Source organism: Anabrus simplex, chromosome 1 (assembly GCF_040414725.1).
Source record: "Anabrus simplex isolate iqAnaSimp1 chromosome 1, ASM4041472v1, whole genome shotgun sequence".
In the NCBI taxonomy this organism is placed as follows: Eukaryota; Metazoa; Arthropoda; class Insecta; order Orthoptera; family Tettigoniidae; genus Anabrus; species Anabrus simplex.
This window is the reverse complement of record NC_090265.1, coordinates 650,163,547-650,183,193: the sequence shown is the minus strand read 5'-3', so window position 1 is coordinate 650,183,193 and position 19,647 is coordinate 650,163,547. Positions and strand designations below refer to the sequence as shown.

The 19,647-nt window shown below is 38.1% G+C and overlaps 1 protein-coding gene across 5 annotated transcripts in view; it reads right to left on the bottom strand.

The window, feature by feature from the left end:
- The window catches only part of uex (metal transporter uex), a 485,844-nt gene that overhangs the window by 17,111 nt on the left and 449,086 nt on the right, over positions 1 to 19,647 (bottom strand). Inside the window, exons 7-11 of one of the 5 annotated variants that reach the window (XM_067135790.2) lie at positions 14,112 to 14,249; positions 13,657 to 13,793; positions 11,246 to 11,381; positions 10,377 to 10,445; positions 13 to 245 (exon numbers count right to left, since the gene is read on the bottom strand). In XM_067135790.2, the coding sequence (XP_066991891.2) occupies positions 13 to 245; positions 10,377 to 10,445; positions 11,246 to 11,381; positions 13,657 to 13,793; positions 14,112 to 14,249 (713 nt within the window). The remainder of the gene's footprint in view (positions 1 to 12; positions 246 to 10,376; positions 10,446 to 11,245; positions 11,382 to 13,656; positions 13,794 to 14,111; positions 14,250 to 19,647) is intronic. The other 4 variants (XM_067135791.2, XM_067135792.2, XM_067135793.2 and 1 more) reach the window with 4 other exon arrangements.

Sequence of the window (19,647 nt, the reverse complement as noted above, 5' to 3'; positions counted from 1 at the left end):
AAGGAATGTTACCTTCTCCACTTCATCATCGAACTGTTCACCAGCCTGAGTATCTTTCTTCGCTCTCTCCATCAAGGTTGCTCGTTTAGCTGCCAGGTAAAGGGAGCGTTTTATCTTGATGTAGAATACTTCAGTGACAGCCCTTACAGTGTAATCAGGTACAAAAGTATATCGCAGCATGGTGTCCAAGTTAACAGACTGCAGACTTCCCATATTCTGTGGTGCTGGTGATGTTGGCGAGTCTGCTGCCAAACAGAACACAGTAGTAATTTAGTACACACTTCATGAAAACTTTTTCCATAGGCTAAATACTGCAATTCTTTCCTGGAAGTAGAGTTGCAAAGTTGTCAATCAATCTATTGACTGTCTTGCGACTGTTAAATACAGTGGAAACTATCAGGACATTCTCTCTCTAATTCTCAGTTTCTGTATCAACTTAAAAGGAGAAACTAAGAGTTACTGTTAATTTACCACAGGAGTTAATTTCAAACTACTGCACAACACTATATTAATGGTTATCAAATCATTATCTAAATTTTAGAGGGAACAGCAGTAAATTCACATGCAAAGTACAAGTCTCCTCCCACTGCAGCTCCTGCAGGAAGGTTATTTCCTTCAGTGCCGACACAGCAGGATTGTAGGTCCTGTAAAATATTTTTAAAATATGATTCTTAATTTATGTTTAATATTTACATGCAACCTAGTCATTGTCTTAAAAAATATTGTGGTTCATTTTACACGTATGTTAGTGTAATAATTATATTGAACTTGTGTGTTCGACAGCCTAGAAAGCTTTTAAGTTACATAGTTTAGGGAGTTTTTGCAACAACTGACAGAGTTTCAGATAAGTTTATGGGAACAGTAGAAAAGATTTTTCAAAATATTAAGGTTTTTAGATTACACCATTACATGACTGTTCTGAATTTTTAAGACAATGATCAGAGGATAATTTAATTTAATTTAACAGTGGAAAAGTTGTTTATGAATATTTAATGGTTGTAGCATAGATGATGTGGTATTTACTCATTATGATGTGATTTAGATGGAGTTTTTACTAAGAATTACACCATTTTAGCCACTCTAGTTTCAACTTTATTTGAAGTCATCTTCAACCTACAAATCGACGGGAATAACATGCTAAGATTTGTTACATAAATACAGACTCTACAGATTATTCTTACCTACTAACGTCCACACTACAGAAGGTTTGTCCAACAATTTGCAAAATATTTTAAAAATAGGATTCTTAATTTATGTTTAATATTTACATGCATTTTAGTTCATTAAAATAATCTATAGAGAGCCATTACTACGTTTGTGGATGTGGCCCAGTTTCACGGCAGCATGCCCTTCCTGACGCCAACCCCATGTGAAGGAATGTAGTCGCTACTGCATGTTCTGAGGTGGTTAGTGGTATGATGTGATGTGCTGTGTATGGATGAAGATGTGTATTAAGACGAACTCAAAATCTCAGTCCCCAACTCAAATGAATCAACGATATACAGTTGAAATAAGCAACCTAGCCAGGAATCAAACCTGGGGTCCTCTGAACCAAAAACCACTGCACTGGCCATTAGGCCAAGAAACAGGACTAACCATCAATACAAATACACAGAGTGCAGAATAAGTCAGTTAATGGAAAATGCATAGTTACTGCCCTATGGAAACTGTTTAAAGTAGCTTTGATTGTTATCTAAAAATTTAAGACACCATTCAAACAATGATCTACATATCTTGTCACGCAAGTCATTATTATCAAACATGTTTTCATATTCTCGTTCAATCAAATCCTTTAAATGCTGTAGGTTTAATGGCTTTGTAGTGAAAACTTTGTCCATCAATATTCCCCACACTGAAAAATCATATGATGTGAGGTCTACTGACCTTGGCTGTCAATCAATTTTACCCGACCTTTCTATCCACTCTTCAAACGGGTCATTCAAAAATTTACGTATGTTGAATCTATTGTGCAGTGGAGCACAATCTTGCTGCCACATAAGGTTGTTAATGTACTGCTTCAAATACAGGTCTGTTGTCTAATTCTAACATAACTTCTCTTAATATTCTGAGGTTTCGGTTGGGATCTTGTTTTGTTGATGAACGCCTCTAATTCCTATCCAGGGTTAACATGACTGGTTTGGTATAGAGAGCTAACATCCTCCAATCTGGAGTTACAGGAATTGCTGCCACTGTGGGCTAAAGCTTTACGCTCATGGATGATAATACTAGTGCTCATCGAGCCAAGAGTGATCAGTCAGTTCCTTGAGATGCATGGGATACAGCAAATTGTGTAGCCAAACGTTCTGTGGAGATGAACTGTACTGAACATGCATAGTGGGAACTGGAGAGAGCAGTTTAGGCGGCCGACGTAAACAGGCCACATAGACCTATGGGCCCATTTTACGCAGAATACATAGGTTTGTCCACCATTTTCTCTACTTAACAATGGTGAAAGATTCAGCGGAATGTGTTAAAAAGGGATTTTGTTACACCTGTTTAAAGGTAGCCGTGCAACTTTTCCCAGTTTGTGGTCACAGCTTCTCACAGTGTGATAGGAACTTTGGACTTATTAGAGAGTACATTAACCAGAAAGAAGCGATTAGGAATCCCAAGTCTTATCTTACTGTAATGGTATTGTGCTGCAGAAACCCTTCTTTTTCCATTTTTGAAGTTACAATGGATGTGGACCTACTGCCAGACTGGGATGTTTTCATCTCCATTCTTTTTGGACAAGCCAGTATCCAGAAATAATGTCCCATTCACAATAATGCAATATGTGACCATAAACACAATGAGAGGTTCTCACACCTTCGCTGCAAATTTCAACTTTTTTTTTTACATTTGAAAATGTCCTTACAGACAAGAATACTTTACCACGGAAAAGACCGCTCCCCTAGACATCAACCAAAGAAAGTGAAGGATATAATAAGCCTGTACAAATTTTTGTCTGAAGATGATGTTGCATTTATTGAGGGGATGATAAACTAAGACTGACCAGTAAATGAAGTAGGGCACTTGAAGCACTGTTTGACTTTTGTCAAATGTTTGTTCACACGGTACTATTCTTTGACAATGTTAATAAACCAAGACTGAACAGAAAATTCTATTCACTGACAACAATGATCTATTATAGCCACTTAATTTTTCCATAAACTCAATCTTTGGTATTAATACTGGATTACATTTAATTTAAAGCACTATATTTAAGTCTTGTTTATTGAATTTTATCAACAAAAATGCTGTCTAAAATGAGTGCATAATATTGATTTAAAAATTCTTATTTATTTAATTCATGAGCCATTTGAGTTATATTTTACATGAATTATTAATATCTGAATTAAATATTCTAAATAACAACAAACACTGCAATATGGAAAAGAAACAAACACCAAAGAAATACAAAGACAAATACTGTATTTGATTTCCCTTTTCCTCCAAAATGAGTTTTCACCTATGTGCCCTTTTTACATCGACTGCCTCAATTGCCCACTATCCTAATCCATCTGCTTACATCCAGCAACTGACTGAAGATGCTATCCAAAAGTGGGACAATCTGCCCCAAAAAAAAGTTGGATTATTTGGTGCTGAGCATGCCTCATCATGTTCAAGCATTCCTCATGGCCTGAGATGGATATATGCAATACTGTTCTACCTAACAATGAACCATATTTTTGTGTTCAGAATCCCAGATAATCAAATTTCTGCCTTTGTTGCATTTCTGTTGCTTATGCAACTGCACGTTACTGTATACAGCCTTTGTAGTGTATAATGTACACACACATAGCAAATTAACAAGTGCTTTAAACCAGAATACACACAACTTTTTTAAGCACTGTTTGACTTCTGTCACATGTGTGTTGCTTTTCATTTCTTATTCCTATGAATATCTGCATCTATCAGAATTTCTTATTAAACCAAAAATACTCTGATGAAGTCTGCAGGGTTAAAATGACAGGAAATAATTTGCAAATTGTTCATGGGTGCATGCAGTTCCTGAGAAAAAAGGTAAAGAGAAATGATTTCACCAAATTAACATAATTGTGTGCAGCACCAGGCTTTCATGTTTCAGCAGGCTCAGAGACCATACTCCATCAATAAACAAATGAAGTTTGATATATCCAATACTGTACATGCCAACTCCCATTCAGCTGAGTGAATTATGATGAAGGCTCTAAGATAGGGTGACCAGATGTCCCATTTTTAATGGGATTGTTCATTTCTTTTTACTTTCATCCAGATGTCCCCATGAAACTCTAATGGAACGCTAAATTGTCCCATTTTATTAAGTTCAGTCCTGTTTTCTCCCTAATAAAAAAAAAAAAATTGTAGAAGTTTGAACATTTTGAATGTTAAATACATGGAAGGCTCTGAAACGATGCATGAAATAACCATCCTAATTATATTCCGAGACTGAATATCTGTACGCTGCACAATTTTTTTTAAACTATTCTGAACATGCTCTCCCTTCTATAGAATGAAACTTGATGCTGCAACTGTTGCAGCACTGCTATATTGCATTGAAAGATAAAAGAAAAAATACATGAGAATCATCTACGATGCTTTGGACATGTACTAAGGGCAGACACCGACACTACTGCAAAGACGGGTTACATTTTAGAAGTCGCTGGTAGGAGACCAAAACGACGACCAAAACAGCAAAGATCTGAAGGGCATCAATCTCCACCCTAACATGACCTAGGACAGAACTAAATGGAGACAACGAATCGACTACATTTTTATCACTAGTTTTGTTCTACTTTTTGAGTCCAGAAAAGGTTGGAATGCCTGAATTGTTCTGGAAAATCTGGTCACCCTACTGTAAGAGAAACTTAAAAGAAGATTTTACCTGAAGGAGAGTGTGAATATTCACAAATGAGAATGTATATTTGATCCTTAATATGATAAAAAAATTAGGTTAAAAATCATGCTCCTTTACCTTTTAGTAACTACGAGGGTCGAGTCATAAGTCATGGCAACTATTTTTGTTCTCGCGAACAGGAGATGACACGGAAAATCTAAGATATGCATTTGGAAATGTACGGTATGTACTTCGCGTATGATGCCACTAGATGGTGTATGTAAACAAAAGTGTGTGTCTAAGCATGCCCCCAAGTTCAATGTGTGAGTGAGAGCGTGAGAAGCAAAATATTACAAAAGCAATAACAGTGTAGATGTATTAGATTTCAGGATTAATTTCCAGAGGAATTATGTAGTTCTTATTATGCAAAGCATTTCCTCAAACCACCTACTCATAACATACATAGCATACTGTATATGACGTATGTACACTGCACTAAAAATCATAAATCTGACAGAGGTGGAATATACATTAAATGCAAACATTTCAAAGAAGCCTAAACAATGACGCACAATGTTCAATGGAGAAAATATGCTGCTGTGGTCCTTCTTTGTTAGGGCCCAGATATATAATCACATTTTCAGAGGAACCTCCCATTTTACGAAGAATTAACCAATTGTCTAACCAAGAGTAACAAGATATCCAAATAAATTCCTTCTTTTAGGAGTGCTGCTACACTAGAGAGCACAAAATGCTCCTTTTGTGTGTATAACATATACCTACCATATATGAATTTCCCACTCATCACATGCTGATGTTATTTTGCCATTCTATTTGCTATTTACTTAATTCAAGAGTATGTCATCATTCCAGTGTACTCTATACTATATGACCTGTTTTACTGATCTACTGTATGTTCTGCTCAAATCCAGGTTGGCAGGTCAGAATGGTCTGAAACCAAAACCAGAGTCCAAGAAGGTGTCTGTCGCCACCCCTCTTCAATAGTGCAATGGATGAAGTAATCAAAGTTGTGAAGAAAAACGACTAGAAAACAAATCCACTCATCTCCACTGATGGTGTGATGTTATGTCAGCTCTCAGCTTGCACTGGTGGTTAGTGGGTTCGAACCCCCACAATGGCAGTCCTGAATATGGTTTTCCCAGGTTTTCCACTTTTTTTTTTTTTTTCATCAGACAAATACCGGGACTGTACCTTAATTAAGGCTTCTTTCCTGATCCTAGTCCCTCCCTATCTCATCATAGCCATAAGATCTGTCAGTTTGTCGTAAAGCAAATTGTAAAAAAAAAAAAAAAAAACAGTTATGTTTTGTGGGGAGGCAGCATCTGAAGTAAAGGCATAGTTATCTCTCTGGAAGAAAGAGTTTAAAAATAGGGGATTAAGAATGAGCAGAAATAAGACAGTTTGCATGGTGATGAAGGAAAAATTTGAAACAGTCCACCTTAAAATCGGTCGGGATGCCACAGACATCATAAACAACTTCATACAGTTACGCAGCTTTGTCTCTTATGATAATACTATCAAACACGAAATAGGCAACCTAATACAAACTACTTCACAATTCTACTACTCTGTGTGTCACCTTCTATGGGATGGAATTTTTCCCCCAGTCCTCGAAAGTCGCAATGTAAAAAAAATAAAAAAATAAAAAAATATGGTGCCAATCAATACCTATGGACTTGAAGCAGCTATGAGTACCTTAACATCACCAGAAAATAGTACAATTTAAGCCTTAGAAATGAAGTTCCTCCATTCCTGTCTCCAGCACACAAAGAGAAACAAAATAATAAACTATAAAATTTGTCAGAGCTTGGGTTGGAAAGAAGCTTGCTAGCAATGTCAGAACTGAATGGAATAAAGCGGTATAGCAATATGGTCCTAAGAGGACTCCCAAGAATATACTGTACTCTGATCAGACTATCCCAGGCTAATGACCGTGAGGAAGGACCGCCCTGTGGGTGGGGGCGGTAGAATAACACTCACGGTAATCCCTATCTGCCGTAAGAGGTGACTAAAAGGGGCTACAGGATCTCTCAACTTGGGAGCGTGGGTTGGGCGACCACAGGGTGTTCAGTTGAGTCCTGGCATTACTTCCGCTTACTTTTAGCAGGCTCCTCACTTTCATCTATCCTATCCGATCTCCCTTGGTCAACTCTTATTCTTTTCCGACCCCAATGGTATTAGAGCACAAGAAGCCTAGGGAGTCTTATCATTTTCATGCCCTCTGTGGCCCTCGTCTTTCTTTTACCGATACCTTCATTTTTGAAGTGTCGGATCCCTTCCATTGTTTCTCTCTGATTAGTGTTATATAGAGGATGGTTGTACTTCCTCTTAAAACAATAATCACCACCACCACCATAAGGAAGGCCTGGAGACATCTGGTAAAAACAAGTAAGGAGAGACTTGGCCAAGAGATATACAAGATGGCAACAAAAACTGGAATAACAACTATGGCTGGACAGAACAAAATGGAAGAGGCTTGCTTGAATAGTTACACAATAACGATGAGGACGATCTATATTGACGTGTATATCTCATATCAGGAGCTAGAGTCCTATGATAAGAAATAAGGTTCCATTCCATTATTAACCTGGAGTAAGGGAAAAACAATAGGCCCAAATCACTGGAACCACAGTTTTACACCAACGGCACCCTTCCAGTATTTCGAACAAATTATTTCCACTCTTGCCCAAATGAAGTGTCTTGTGCGAAGGCAACAACTTCTCTAAAAGTTGTTGCCTTCTTACTCCTTTCAACTATTATTCGAGACTTGTTGACCAGTGATTACATTAGAGCTTTAAACACTATATACACAAATTTCCCATTTATGTAAAACACCTGATGTTTAAAATGAAGGTCTCCTCCTTCTCTGACTAATGAAGGAACATCATTGTTATTCTGAGCCATGAGACATCACTAGGTGCAATGCAATGGGTATTTGACGCCACCGTACTGTCACATCTTCAAAGTACTCACACCTGTATCAGTTGTCATCTGACTACTTGAGAGTGAGTGCAAACACACTTTGTGCTAGTTATGGCAAGGCGACATGAATTGTTGGCTTCTGAACAGAGCACAACAGTGGGGATGCGATGTAGAAGGGGTTACCCAAAAATACCCGGAAAAACATTGCCGTGGGTGAAGCTTGTGCAGTACGCATTTCTGCTGCTAGGCATGTACAGCGCAACTCATTGCCAGTTCAGTGCCGCCTGTGTTGTCGACCTGGCTTGTTCTGTTCATCTGCAGTGATTGTTTATGCTAGCACTGTTCTGTTCTTGTTTTGTTTTTTATGATGAACAATGTGCAAACCTTTTATTGGAAATTTTAAGAAGATTGCACAACAGTTTTCGTCAAAAAAATTTGTGGCAGACAGGAGACTGGTTCGTCCACAACGACAACGCACTTGCACACACAGCCATCTCTGTTAGACAGCTTTTGGCTAAAAAATGGCATGGTTCCGCTGCCCCATGCCTGACCTGACTCTGCGAGACTTTTTCTTATTTCCACACATGAAAGGACACTGATTTGACAACATTGAAGAGTTCAAGAAAGAAAATGAGGGAGGAGCTGTCAGCCATTTCTAAAGATGACTACAAAAAAATGTTTTGAACACAGTGAAAGCACCAATGAAACAAATGTATTAGTTGTAATGGAGAGTATTTTGAAGGGGATAAGGTTGTTTTGTAAAAAATCTGAAAATATGCTTTTTAAAAATAATTCCTTTTTTGGTGGGGGGTACCACCTCGTACGAGACATTCTACCGGCAAATTTGTGAAGATATTCAACATTCCTTGATCAAAAGTGTTGTGTATATCAGGAATACCTCATGGACGGCATTACCACACTCAGTTGACAGTGCAGTGAATGATCACAGAGGCTTAACGATTGTGATCAGCAGGATCTGGCTAGAATCGTCCATAGTAACAGACAAGCAACCCTGACACATTCAATGCAGGACGATCCAGACACACATCCATCAGGTTAGAGCAGCATTCCTTAGCATCCAGAGGATATGATGGAAGCAGGAGATACACCATAGTGATCTCATTAACACAACAGCGGGACAAGTCTCAACTGGGCGTGTGACCAGGGCCCTGGAGGATCGGTGACATGTGGCATGGTCCAATGAGTCACAGTTCCAGTTGTTTTTAGCTGATGGTAGAGTCTAGGGGTGGCACAGGTCCCATAAAGGTACTGATTCCCATTGTTAAGATGGCGCTGTACAGGCTAGTGGTGGCTCCGTGGGGTGTGTTCACAGAGCATGGGCTAGATCCGCTGGTTCACATGAACAAGTCGTTGACCAGTGATCTCTACAATGAACTGATTGGTGACCACTTGCAGCCCATGTCCCCCACAATGACAGGATATTCCAGCAGGATGATGCACCATGTCATCGGGCCAAGGTTATCCAGGAATGGTTGGAGGAGCATTCTGTGCTGCTGTGGCTACCTTGTTTCCCAGTATGAAACCCGTTGAGCATTTACAGGATGTGATAGAGAGGTCTATTTGTACCCAAGATCTTGCACCTACAAATAGCATGGTAGCTATCCAGATGGCATGGGTTAGCATTTTGTCTACATGTGAAATCAGTAGCGGCGATTAGGAGGGCGAGGGGGGGGGGGCAGTGGACAAAATATTACATTTTATTCCATTTTAGCTGAGTGAAACTACGAATTATTTTTAAAAGCCATTTGTACAAGCCCTGATGTCTTATCAACTAATTCTTTCCTTTTACTATTAACAAAATTATTAGTGGAAATACATACAAAATGTCGTTCTTCACAGCTAACAGATTTGTGTAGCTCCACATCATGTAGTAGAGACTTTGCATGTGCTGTACAGAAGGGTAGCAGAGGTATATTTTTTGTCAACGTCATGGACACTTAGGTTTGATTCACCCGTTTGCTGTGTGCTTTCGTCAGTCTAGCATTCACTTTAGTGTCTGTTAGTTTCTTAGTGTGTAGTCAAACACTAAATGGTTTTTAATTGGATAATCAAGCTTTATTTCTATGCAATTGTAATATTGTTCCTTTGGTGACAGTTTTATTGTATGATAATGAATCTATTATTACCACACTTAAGTTGGTAAACTGTCAACCTTTAGCTCTCAGTCGAAATTTGCTCAGGGAGCAAAAAAAAAAAAAAAAATTTAAAAAAAAAAAATAAATTTACCATTTTGCAGCTTTTTTTGGTTTAGATGTTTATACGCCCCCCATAACTCGGCCACTATATCCCACAAACCTGAGTACTTTTTGTTGTCTGTACATATTTGTACCCCCCCCTCCCTTCTAATCCCCAATCGCCGCTACTGGGTGGAATCAATGCCACAATGAGTTGTTGCACTTCGCCGGGCTAGACATTTGCCACGTCAGAGTATATATCTCTTGTTTATCTCCCTTCTTCACTAGTTCTTGCTTTACTGTCTTCACAGTGGTTATCAATTTGTACACCATTCTTAACATTTCAGGTTATTTTTCTAGTTTTTGTAATATACAATGCTCATTAATGTTAAGCTTTAATGCAAGCCAGGTGCTATTTTCAAGCGCATGCCTGTGGTTACCTGGGCTAACTTGAGACTGATCAGCTGACCGGCGATGTTGTAAGCGAGCATGTCCATGTAAGGCTTCACCTTGTATGCCAAATAAAAACATAGGTTTTTGAAGAAGTAACACATACATGTACAAATCAACTTAAGAACAAAACAAACTACTGCATTATCTCTCTATTAAGGAGAACCACTTTTTGGACAAGCACAGACTCCACTATTTCCACAGTCTACTTCAAGCTCTACTATAAATAAAATAAATAGACAAATGATGGTTTTCTTTCAGGAATATTATGCATGCTTGTCATTGTAAGTAAGCTGTTTCAGCTACTCTGCAGGACAAAACGACAAGAACAGGTTGAGAGTAATATCCTGAAAGAAGACCATCACTTGCCAGCTGACATTGGCAGTGAATGCCTCCACCAGTATAATAAAACAGATGTTTATGACTAAACACTGAATTTAAACACATCACAAAAATAACTTAAATGATGACATCTGAAAACAGCTACACCAGTTATGTTGTTCTTGCCTGTAACTGTGAAACTAGTAATATTCTGATATACGCTTTAAAAGTATAATTTTTAAAATTACTGGCTATTACATCTGTTGATACTTTAAAGCATTCATAACAAATGTGCTATCATACTAGAGGCAGTAGAAAAAGTTAACTACTAATTTACAACTTAAGATGCTTCCTATTCTGAATTCCTTAGGTTATATTATTTCCTATAAAGGTTTAATAACCTGGAGTATCAACCACATGGTGTCCTTATTAAAGCCTAGTAAATAGGAAGAAAATGTTGAAAACTGGCATGTAAAATATAATAAAATACAGTAACCTATAGAACAGTATATTCTTCTGTAGTTCTGAGCCTACTTACCGACACCAATATTTTGTGTGAGTGCTTGAGAACCGAAGAAGGTAAATGGACCACTCTCAAATACAAGATTCTCACGTCCCACTTGTACTTGAACCCTTCCTTCCAGGATCAGTACAAAGTAGTCCACAGGCTTACCCTGAGAGGAAAGAAAAATCATTCATTGTGACATTCACTTAATATAGCATATATTTTTATAAAATGTTATGACTTTTGTAAAAAAAAATTCAATAATGATTTCTTTAATATGCACTAATGTAGAACTCAGCAGTCAAGTAGGTGGCTTTTTAAAAATGGCTCAAGCAGCTGGTAGTGAAAGTGTTAATAATCAACAGAAATGTAATATTTTGGAAATTGTAAAGAGGTTAATTAAATAGTACATTTTATGAAAGAAAACAGGTATGATAAGAAAGACTTGCTAGCAACAAGTGAACGAAACTAAGCATTTTATTATATTTCAACATCCACAACATACAAAATCTTAAAAAGTCATATTTATGCCCAGAGAGACAGTCTAAATGCTATCCTTTCAGCAAAAAAAAAAAAAGAAGAAGAAGAAGAAGAAGAAGAAGAAGAAGAAGAAGAAGAAGAACACCATACAAACAAGCTGTTTCATGATTTTATAATTGGAGCAAACACAAGGGAGTTTTATGACAAATAAAATGACAATGAAGGGCTTGTTTCTGTTGCAAAAGAAACAATGGCACAATTTTTACCTCAAATTGCACTTATTTTGTTGCTTCTCAGAGCCAGTAAAGCTGTATGATGTTATGCTGTATGCCAGTCAGCTGACACTCCCTCCAAAGACGAGGGTGGTCGGAAACAACGTGAACCGGATATATGATCATTAGAGTGCCGATCATGCCGAAAAATAATTTGAAGAAATAATTCTATATATCGCGCCGTTGTCATTTTATCAGCTGCTGAAGTTTGCCAATCAGATCACTTCGTGGGCGAATTCAAATGGCCTTTGCAAGGCGCTGTTGCTAAATCTGCACATGACTTAAGACCAGCTTGAGAACACCAATCAAATAAAAAAATCACCAAGGGTGGGATTTGAACATGAGTCTCCAAGTTGACAGGACCGTGCAGCAGTAAGTACGCTACGGTGACACTCACCGAGCCCCACGGTATGTTTGTGTTTGATGCTGATTTCTCTGCATCGGTAAATGCTAGGCGATCAGTCATTTACGGAAATCTAGCCTGCGTACAGTGGACTTGGACTCGCATTGCAACGCAAGCTTTTAGTCAGTGTCGACATCGCCATGCAATGGATCGAAATGTGTTGCTGCACGGAATGACCGGTGAGGAAATCGTTCAATGTAAATCCTCCGTGCCTCTGCCTCATTTTGCTGAGCAGCGCCATAAGCTAAATGCCTATGAGCAAACTCTGCATAAGAGAATCCTTGCACTGACTAAAAGCTTGCATTGCTAGAGTCCAAGTCCACTGTAGGCATGCCCGATTTCCGTAAATGATCAATCAACTAGCAGCTACTAGTGCCGAGAAATCAGCATCAATCACAAACAAGCTGTGATGTTTGGACAGTGTCACCGTAGCACACTTGCTATGGCGCGGTGCTGTCAACTTGAAGGCCCGTGTTCAAAACCCACCCCTGGCAAATTTTTTCTTCGATTGGTGTTCTCAAGATGATATGGATATAGATTCCTTTAGGGAACCTGAGTCTCAAATGAGTAAATTTATAATACCAATATAATGGATCTGCTACTGGACATTATACAGTACTGTAAATTTTCAGGCTAATTCATTCCTGTTGCCAGCGTTTCGCCCCAGTGTGCTAAAAATTTGGGCTCGTCAGTTGGTAAATAGTACACCTACCAAGATGCATGGCTAGTGCATACCGTGGAGGCCATGGCATAGGCTATTTGAAGCTACCGGCAGTGCCAATGCACTATGAGAGACGATGTCTCTTTTGCAAAAGTTGAAGCTTGCGAGGCTATCAAGCTGATCTTAAGCCATGTGCAGATTTAGCAACATTGCCTCGCAAAGCCCATTTGACTTTGCCTGCAAAATGATCTGATTGGCTAAATTCAGCAGCTGATAATATTACAATGGCATGGGATAGGGAATTATTTAGTTCAATTTATTTATCAGCAAGAAAACACTAACGCTCGTATACTCAGTTCACGTTGTTTCCGACCACCCTGTATACTATTTTCAAACAAACCACCTCAGACACAAGCTCAAGGCTATATATCATCTAGGAAATACAGAAACAACTATATGTCAAGTTAAGCAAAGCATTGACTATATCAATGCTGGCATTTCTTAAAACATTTACAAGCATTCATATAATCAACATTGGCATTCGAGTAATCTCAAAAATGTTTCAAATCAAGTCAGTCACAGTCACTAGCAACTAAAAGGAACATTTTTCACAATGATTGATATTTACCTGCTGATATATTATAGTGAGAGGATCATGTTTAGCCTTTTCTTTATTCTTTACTTTTATGTGGTATATCACATCCTGCTTCAGCAATCGGCGCAGAATGGTTTCAGATATTATGTCTGGTTTGAAAGCATCAACTGCTGGAAAAGTTCACAAAGAAGAACAGAAAATTAGCAATCTTCCATAATGAAAAGAAACAACATGGGTCAAAATGTGCATAACTTACAGCCTTATTACACCGAGTTATTCACCTCTTTGTTCCTCATTGTTCCCTTTGTCAATGCTACAGTCAACTATCACACACTCAGACTTCATTATTGAACACAATCGTGTACTTCCATTCTTTTTTTATCAAAACTTTCTGATATGGTAATATTTTTAATGCCAATTAAATATTGCTGAGAACGTGTAGTAATAAATGTGGGATAATAAAACAGGAGAACTCTCTCGATGCTTACTGGTGCTCAGATACTGGAATGTAGCAAGAGTAAGTTGTGGAGATATATGGATGTGCTGATTCTCACGGCGCTCCGCAAAGATGGTGAAGTCCTGCTTCAGCGACTTCTGGTTTCGTCGGCGTTTGGAGCGGTTATCGGCTGAAAGATAAAAAGTCAACTTAAACCTTCAGTCTATGAATTATTTATATGGACTACTAGAACAAAAGTCAAACAATCCTGATACAAGCCAAAAGCTAATTTATGTAATCCAGTACCATGATATGAGAACCAGATGAAAGTCCTCTGAGGAACGTTAACTGAATAGAAACATTGAACTAAGTTATATATATATATATAACATCTGATTATACGAAACAATAAAGGTTCATCTGAGATCAAAAGTAAATAGTTGTAACCATAAAAGTATTCAGAGCTCATTAGAAGCATTAATAATGAAATTAAGAAAAAACTGTTTACTAAATCTTACATCTGAAAAGTTCTATTAGTAGCTGCAAAAGTTGGCTGGAAAGGAAAAGTGTTATACAACCTCCGAGGATTGTGACAGCCCAATTGATTTCACCACTTATTAAACCAACGACTTCTCAAGGATAGATATTAGTCCCTTGCATCAGATTTGAGACCCACGAAAGCCAACCTGAAGAAGTAGATCAGAGAAGAAACTAAGATATGAACCAATGACGGAATATTATGAGGAGGAATACCATCTGAAAAACCTCTGAATATTCGGTTCGATAATTGGTGCCAGGGGATCCATTCCACGTTTCTTTGAGAACTTCTGCAAAACAGTTTGAACTGTGACATGCTTTCATAATACTGAAACAATTGTACAGATGAACTCTACTGGAATACCAAGACACTGCCCCTGTGTGATATAATATTATCATCTATCATGACTACAAAAATTTGTCCAAGATTTAGAGTTTACCTGGACTGCCAGATTTACTGTATGATAATCATCTCTTGTCACAGTACTCTTTGTCTCCAGTGCAATCTGCATTTGATATAGGAATTAAAATTTTTAAAGTAGCTGTAAAAGTAAATGTAAAATAATATGCGAGTGAAAGAAAGTGTAATATAAAAGTTATGAAAAAAAAAGTGAAGGCCATAAGACCTGTGTCGGTGCGACGCAAAGCAAAAAAAAAAAAAGAAGTGAAGGCCAGCATGATGTTAATTGAAAATGAAATTATTAATTCATTTTAGTGGGTACATAATGAGATAATCTTTACAGAGAATATCTCCAAAGGAACTACACTTGCAAAATGAAGAAAAGAATTGCCTTGGATGCACCACCTGAAAAGCTCTAAGCACCAAAACAAAATTAATATATAATGAAGATTAGAAATGATCAGCTAATAGATAAAAATTGATCTAAAATTGACCATTCACAAGCTGAAAGAAAGAAAGAAAGAAAGAAAGAAAGAAAGAAAGAAAGAAAGAAAGAAAATACTTCTGTAACTTCCTCAGCTCTGTGAAACATATATACAGTAGAAGTCCGATATAGCGAGTGCGGCATATAACGAGAACCCCGTTATAGCGACGACCTTTTCTGTCCCTTCAAAATTCCTATATTAAACTGTGTATCGTCCTTCGGTTACAGCGAGCACCGTATCACTGGCGTATCCGTTATTACGAGCGATTAAGCACGCGCGATTTTTTCCGATACCGATATTTATGCACCCCAGCGATGATAGGCCCCTACCGCATGCGATCGATTACCTTCGGCATCGTTTCCTCGCTATGTGCACTAGCGATTTATCTCGTCGACATTCGAAGGCGATGTCGGAGTCGATTAGTAATATCCGTCGACAGCTGTTCCGTAAAGAAAATTCGAAATGAAAGAGAACATATTTTCGTAATAAATGCGTAAATAACGTGTCCGATAACGGTTGTTAACTCGTTAAAAATTAAGGCTGACTAAATGACCGCTTAATTTTGAGGCGACATACTGCAATTAAGTAAGAATGGGATACACCTCGAGATATGGCAGAATGCTTAATTGATTTCAGAGGTTAGTTTATATTTTGTCGCGTCTGGTTAAATTACGAAAAAGCTAATATGATAATTTATAGCGCGAAGGGTATAATTTCTCTACTGGCGCTTGAAGTGTGTTTTCATCGTACGTATAGTACGGTTAAGTTAGGATACGTGATGCTGTTTGAATAAGAAAACTGAAACGTTTGCAACAAAATGCGATCGAGCATCTTCGACACGGTATAGTTTTCTCACTTTGTGCATTTGCGAGCTCTCTCGTTGACATTCAAAGGCGATGTTGGAGTTGATTAGTAATACCCATCGACTGCTGTTCTCTACAGAAAATTCGAAATGAAAGAGGATAACACGTTTTCGTAATAAATGCGTAAATAACGTGACCGATAGCAGTTGTTAACTCGTTAAAAGTAAAGACTGAAGTATATCTTAATTTTAATGTTTTAATTAAGTAAGAATGTGATACACCTCAAGATATGGCAGAGTACATCACTGATTTCAGAGGATATTTCATATCTTGTCGCGTCTAGTTACGGCTATTTACATGCGTTTCAAATATGTTTTCATGATAGGCTACATATACGGTTAGGTTTGGTGACGCTGTTTGAAGAAGAAAGCTGAGGTGTTTGCCACAGAAATCTCTGGAGTGATGCCGTATTTCTCCGAATCCAAGACTTTCTTTTTCCTCAGAATCTCATACCGCGGTAACCACGCTGCTTCTCTTCACACGCGCACAGAACTCGTTGACAATAAACAACCGCCTCTTTACTACACATCGCTAGCCGCGACAACCGTTGTACAGTGCTTGTGTGTTTCTCAAATCTGCAGAATGGCATCAAAACATGCGACCCTTCGAATTCTTCGAAAAGCCATTGCTACTCAGTGGCAGAGTCATAACTCGTCTATTGTACTTGACGCTTGGTAAAATTAAGGTTTATAGACAGCAGGAATATTTTCGTGATGGATAGTCGTATTGTAAAGATACCGGTACGTGGAAAAGGTATTGCCGGCAAATTTTCAACAGGTTCTAGTCGATATTATGATACTAATTTTAAGTTAATGTTTATTAAACACTCGGAAATGTAGAATAATTGTGCAGCCGCAAGAAAATACAGCATAGGCCTAACAAAAGCCAATATTAGGCGTTAGCGTGAAGACAAAGAGCTAAAAAAAATGCGTACTGTACAAAGAAATGCATTCAGTGGTCCGCAACAAGGACGCTTTAAAGAAGTCCAAGATGGAATTGTGAGGTACGTGCACGAAAAACGCAAGGGCGGAATGCTCATACCGTGGCGCAATAAACTCGTCTGTTGACTTAACGTTCGCGATTAGGCCTATACATCGCTAGCCGCTGAATTTGGCCGAACTCGACAAGCGAGACGTGTGTGTAGCGGTAACCGGTTATATTTGACGCTGCGTAAAAGTAACAGTTTTATAGACAGCAAGAATAATTTCCTGATGGATCGTTGTGTTATAGAGGCGCATGGAATAGATATTAACGAAAAATTTTCAACGAGTTCTCTTCGGAATTATGATGCCAATGTTAAGTTAATGGTCCTTAAACCCGCGGAAATAAAGAATAATTGTGCAGCCGCAAAAAAGAAAAAGAATTACGGCATGACGAAAGTCAATGTTCGGCGTCTAAAAATAGTCTAAAAATGCGTACTATTGTACAACAAGGCATTCATATGATTTTACAAACTTCTTTTTGAGCCTGATTTAAATTTTTTGAAGGAAAAAGTGGGGCTCATCTTGCATTCGGAGAAATACGGCATTATATTTTTTTCAGATGAAATTAAACATACACTTTCACGAAGTATCGGATTACGAAAAAAGAACAAGTAAGCCATAGTGTGGATATCTGCGGAAACACAAGCTTTGAACAAACTGATTGCCGTTTCATACCGATTTCAATGTGCATGAAGGGTTTTCCGACTTTTATACAAAATCGGATACAACGACAATCCGTTATAGCGAGTAATTTTTTCGCTGTTATGAATTCTCGCTATAACGAACTTCTACTGTATATATTTGTACAAAATATTCTTGGCTATATAATACATCTTATTTGTTTGTCCAACCTTTGTCCCATTTCTCTACAGGGTCTGGTATGAGGCGAAATGAATCTGTCGTAGCGGGCTTTTATGACCGGATGCCTGTCATGACGTCAACCTCATCAGAGGAGTTAATGAGATGAAATGAAAGATGTGCTTTGTATATTATAGTAATAAAGGGGAGGGTGAAACTTGGTGCTGGCACATAGCCTACTCCTGTCGAATAGCACCAAGGGGTCTGCTTAAGCATTAACATCCCCGTCCAACGGACGAATCACCATCAACAGCGTCATACGCCCTCACTCCATATGTGCCCTGCGGAGAGGTTTCGAATTTAAACCAGACTTTTAACATGCAGTCTAGTGATTAGAAACTGTGTACCACAACCTTCCCTACCCTGCCGGTCAACATTCTGATGGTAAATTTTTTCAAACAACGAGACTCGAACCGGCTAACCACGGTGTCACACCGTTTAGACTTCAACGCCTTAATGATCATGGCCACAAGGTGGGTTCTTGGCTATATAATACATCTAACAAGATAAAAACATATATAGTATACATTTATTTTAGATTTCTTGTTACAGAAACACTAAATATATGAAAAATTATGCAATAACTCACATAAGACAGATATTAAGCCCAAGGTACTAATAAAAGATGCAGGGATACACAGAAATTCTTTTTTTGCTAGGGGCTTTACGTCGCACCAACACAGATAGGACTTATGGCGACGATGGGATAGGAAAGGCTTAGGAGTTGGAAGGAAGCGGCCGTGGCCTTAATTAAGGTACAGCCCCAGCATTTGCCTGGTGTGAAAATGGGAAACCACGGAAAACCATTTTCAGGGCTGCCGATAGTGGGATTCGAACCTACTATCTCCCGGAGGCAAGCTCACAGCCGCGCGCCTCTACGCGCACGGCCAACTCGCCCGGTACACAGAAAATAATCAGTAATGGTGGAAAAAGACAATGTCTATAAATCAGATTGAACTTTCTACCAATTCTTCTTTCCTATTACTTTCTGGATGGATGTCAGTGAAGAATATGAATATCTCATTGAGAAGATACCCAAGAACGTTTTGCCAATTACTGAACTAGTGAACAGAGTTGTAGAAGTTTGGATTTAAAACTGTATCTTGCATATTTTGAGCCTCAGTTCAAGAAACTAAGTGTATCAAAGTAAGGTCATTAATCTCACTAATCTCATTAATACACCAGTTATTACAGAATTTTCACATAAGAAAAATTATTATTACTATTAAATTAAAAGTTTATTTTTCAATTTTAACTAATATTACAACAATTAATTACATGTCTGAATTGTAACTTTTCTACTAAGGGCAGATATAATTACAGTTCCAGTTTTAAAAAAAATGAATTTTGTGTCAATATCTTTGTTATTAATAATCTTGCAGAAAATCATAGCACAATATTTGACAAGCCCCTTAATACCACTGAAGAATATCTACTGGTACATGTACATCTTCAATATGTT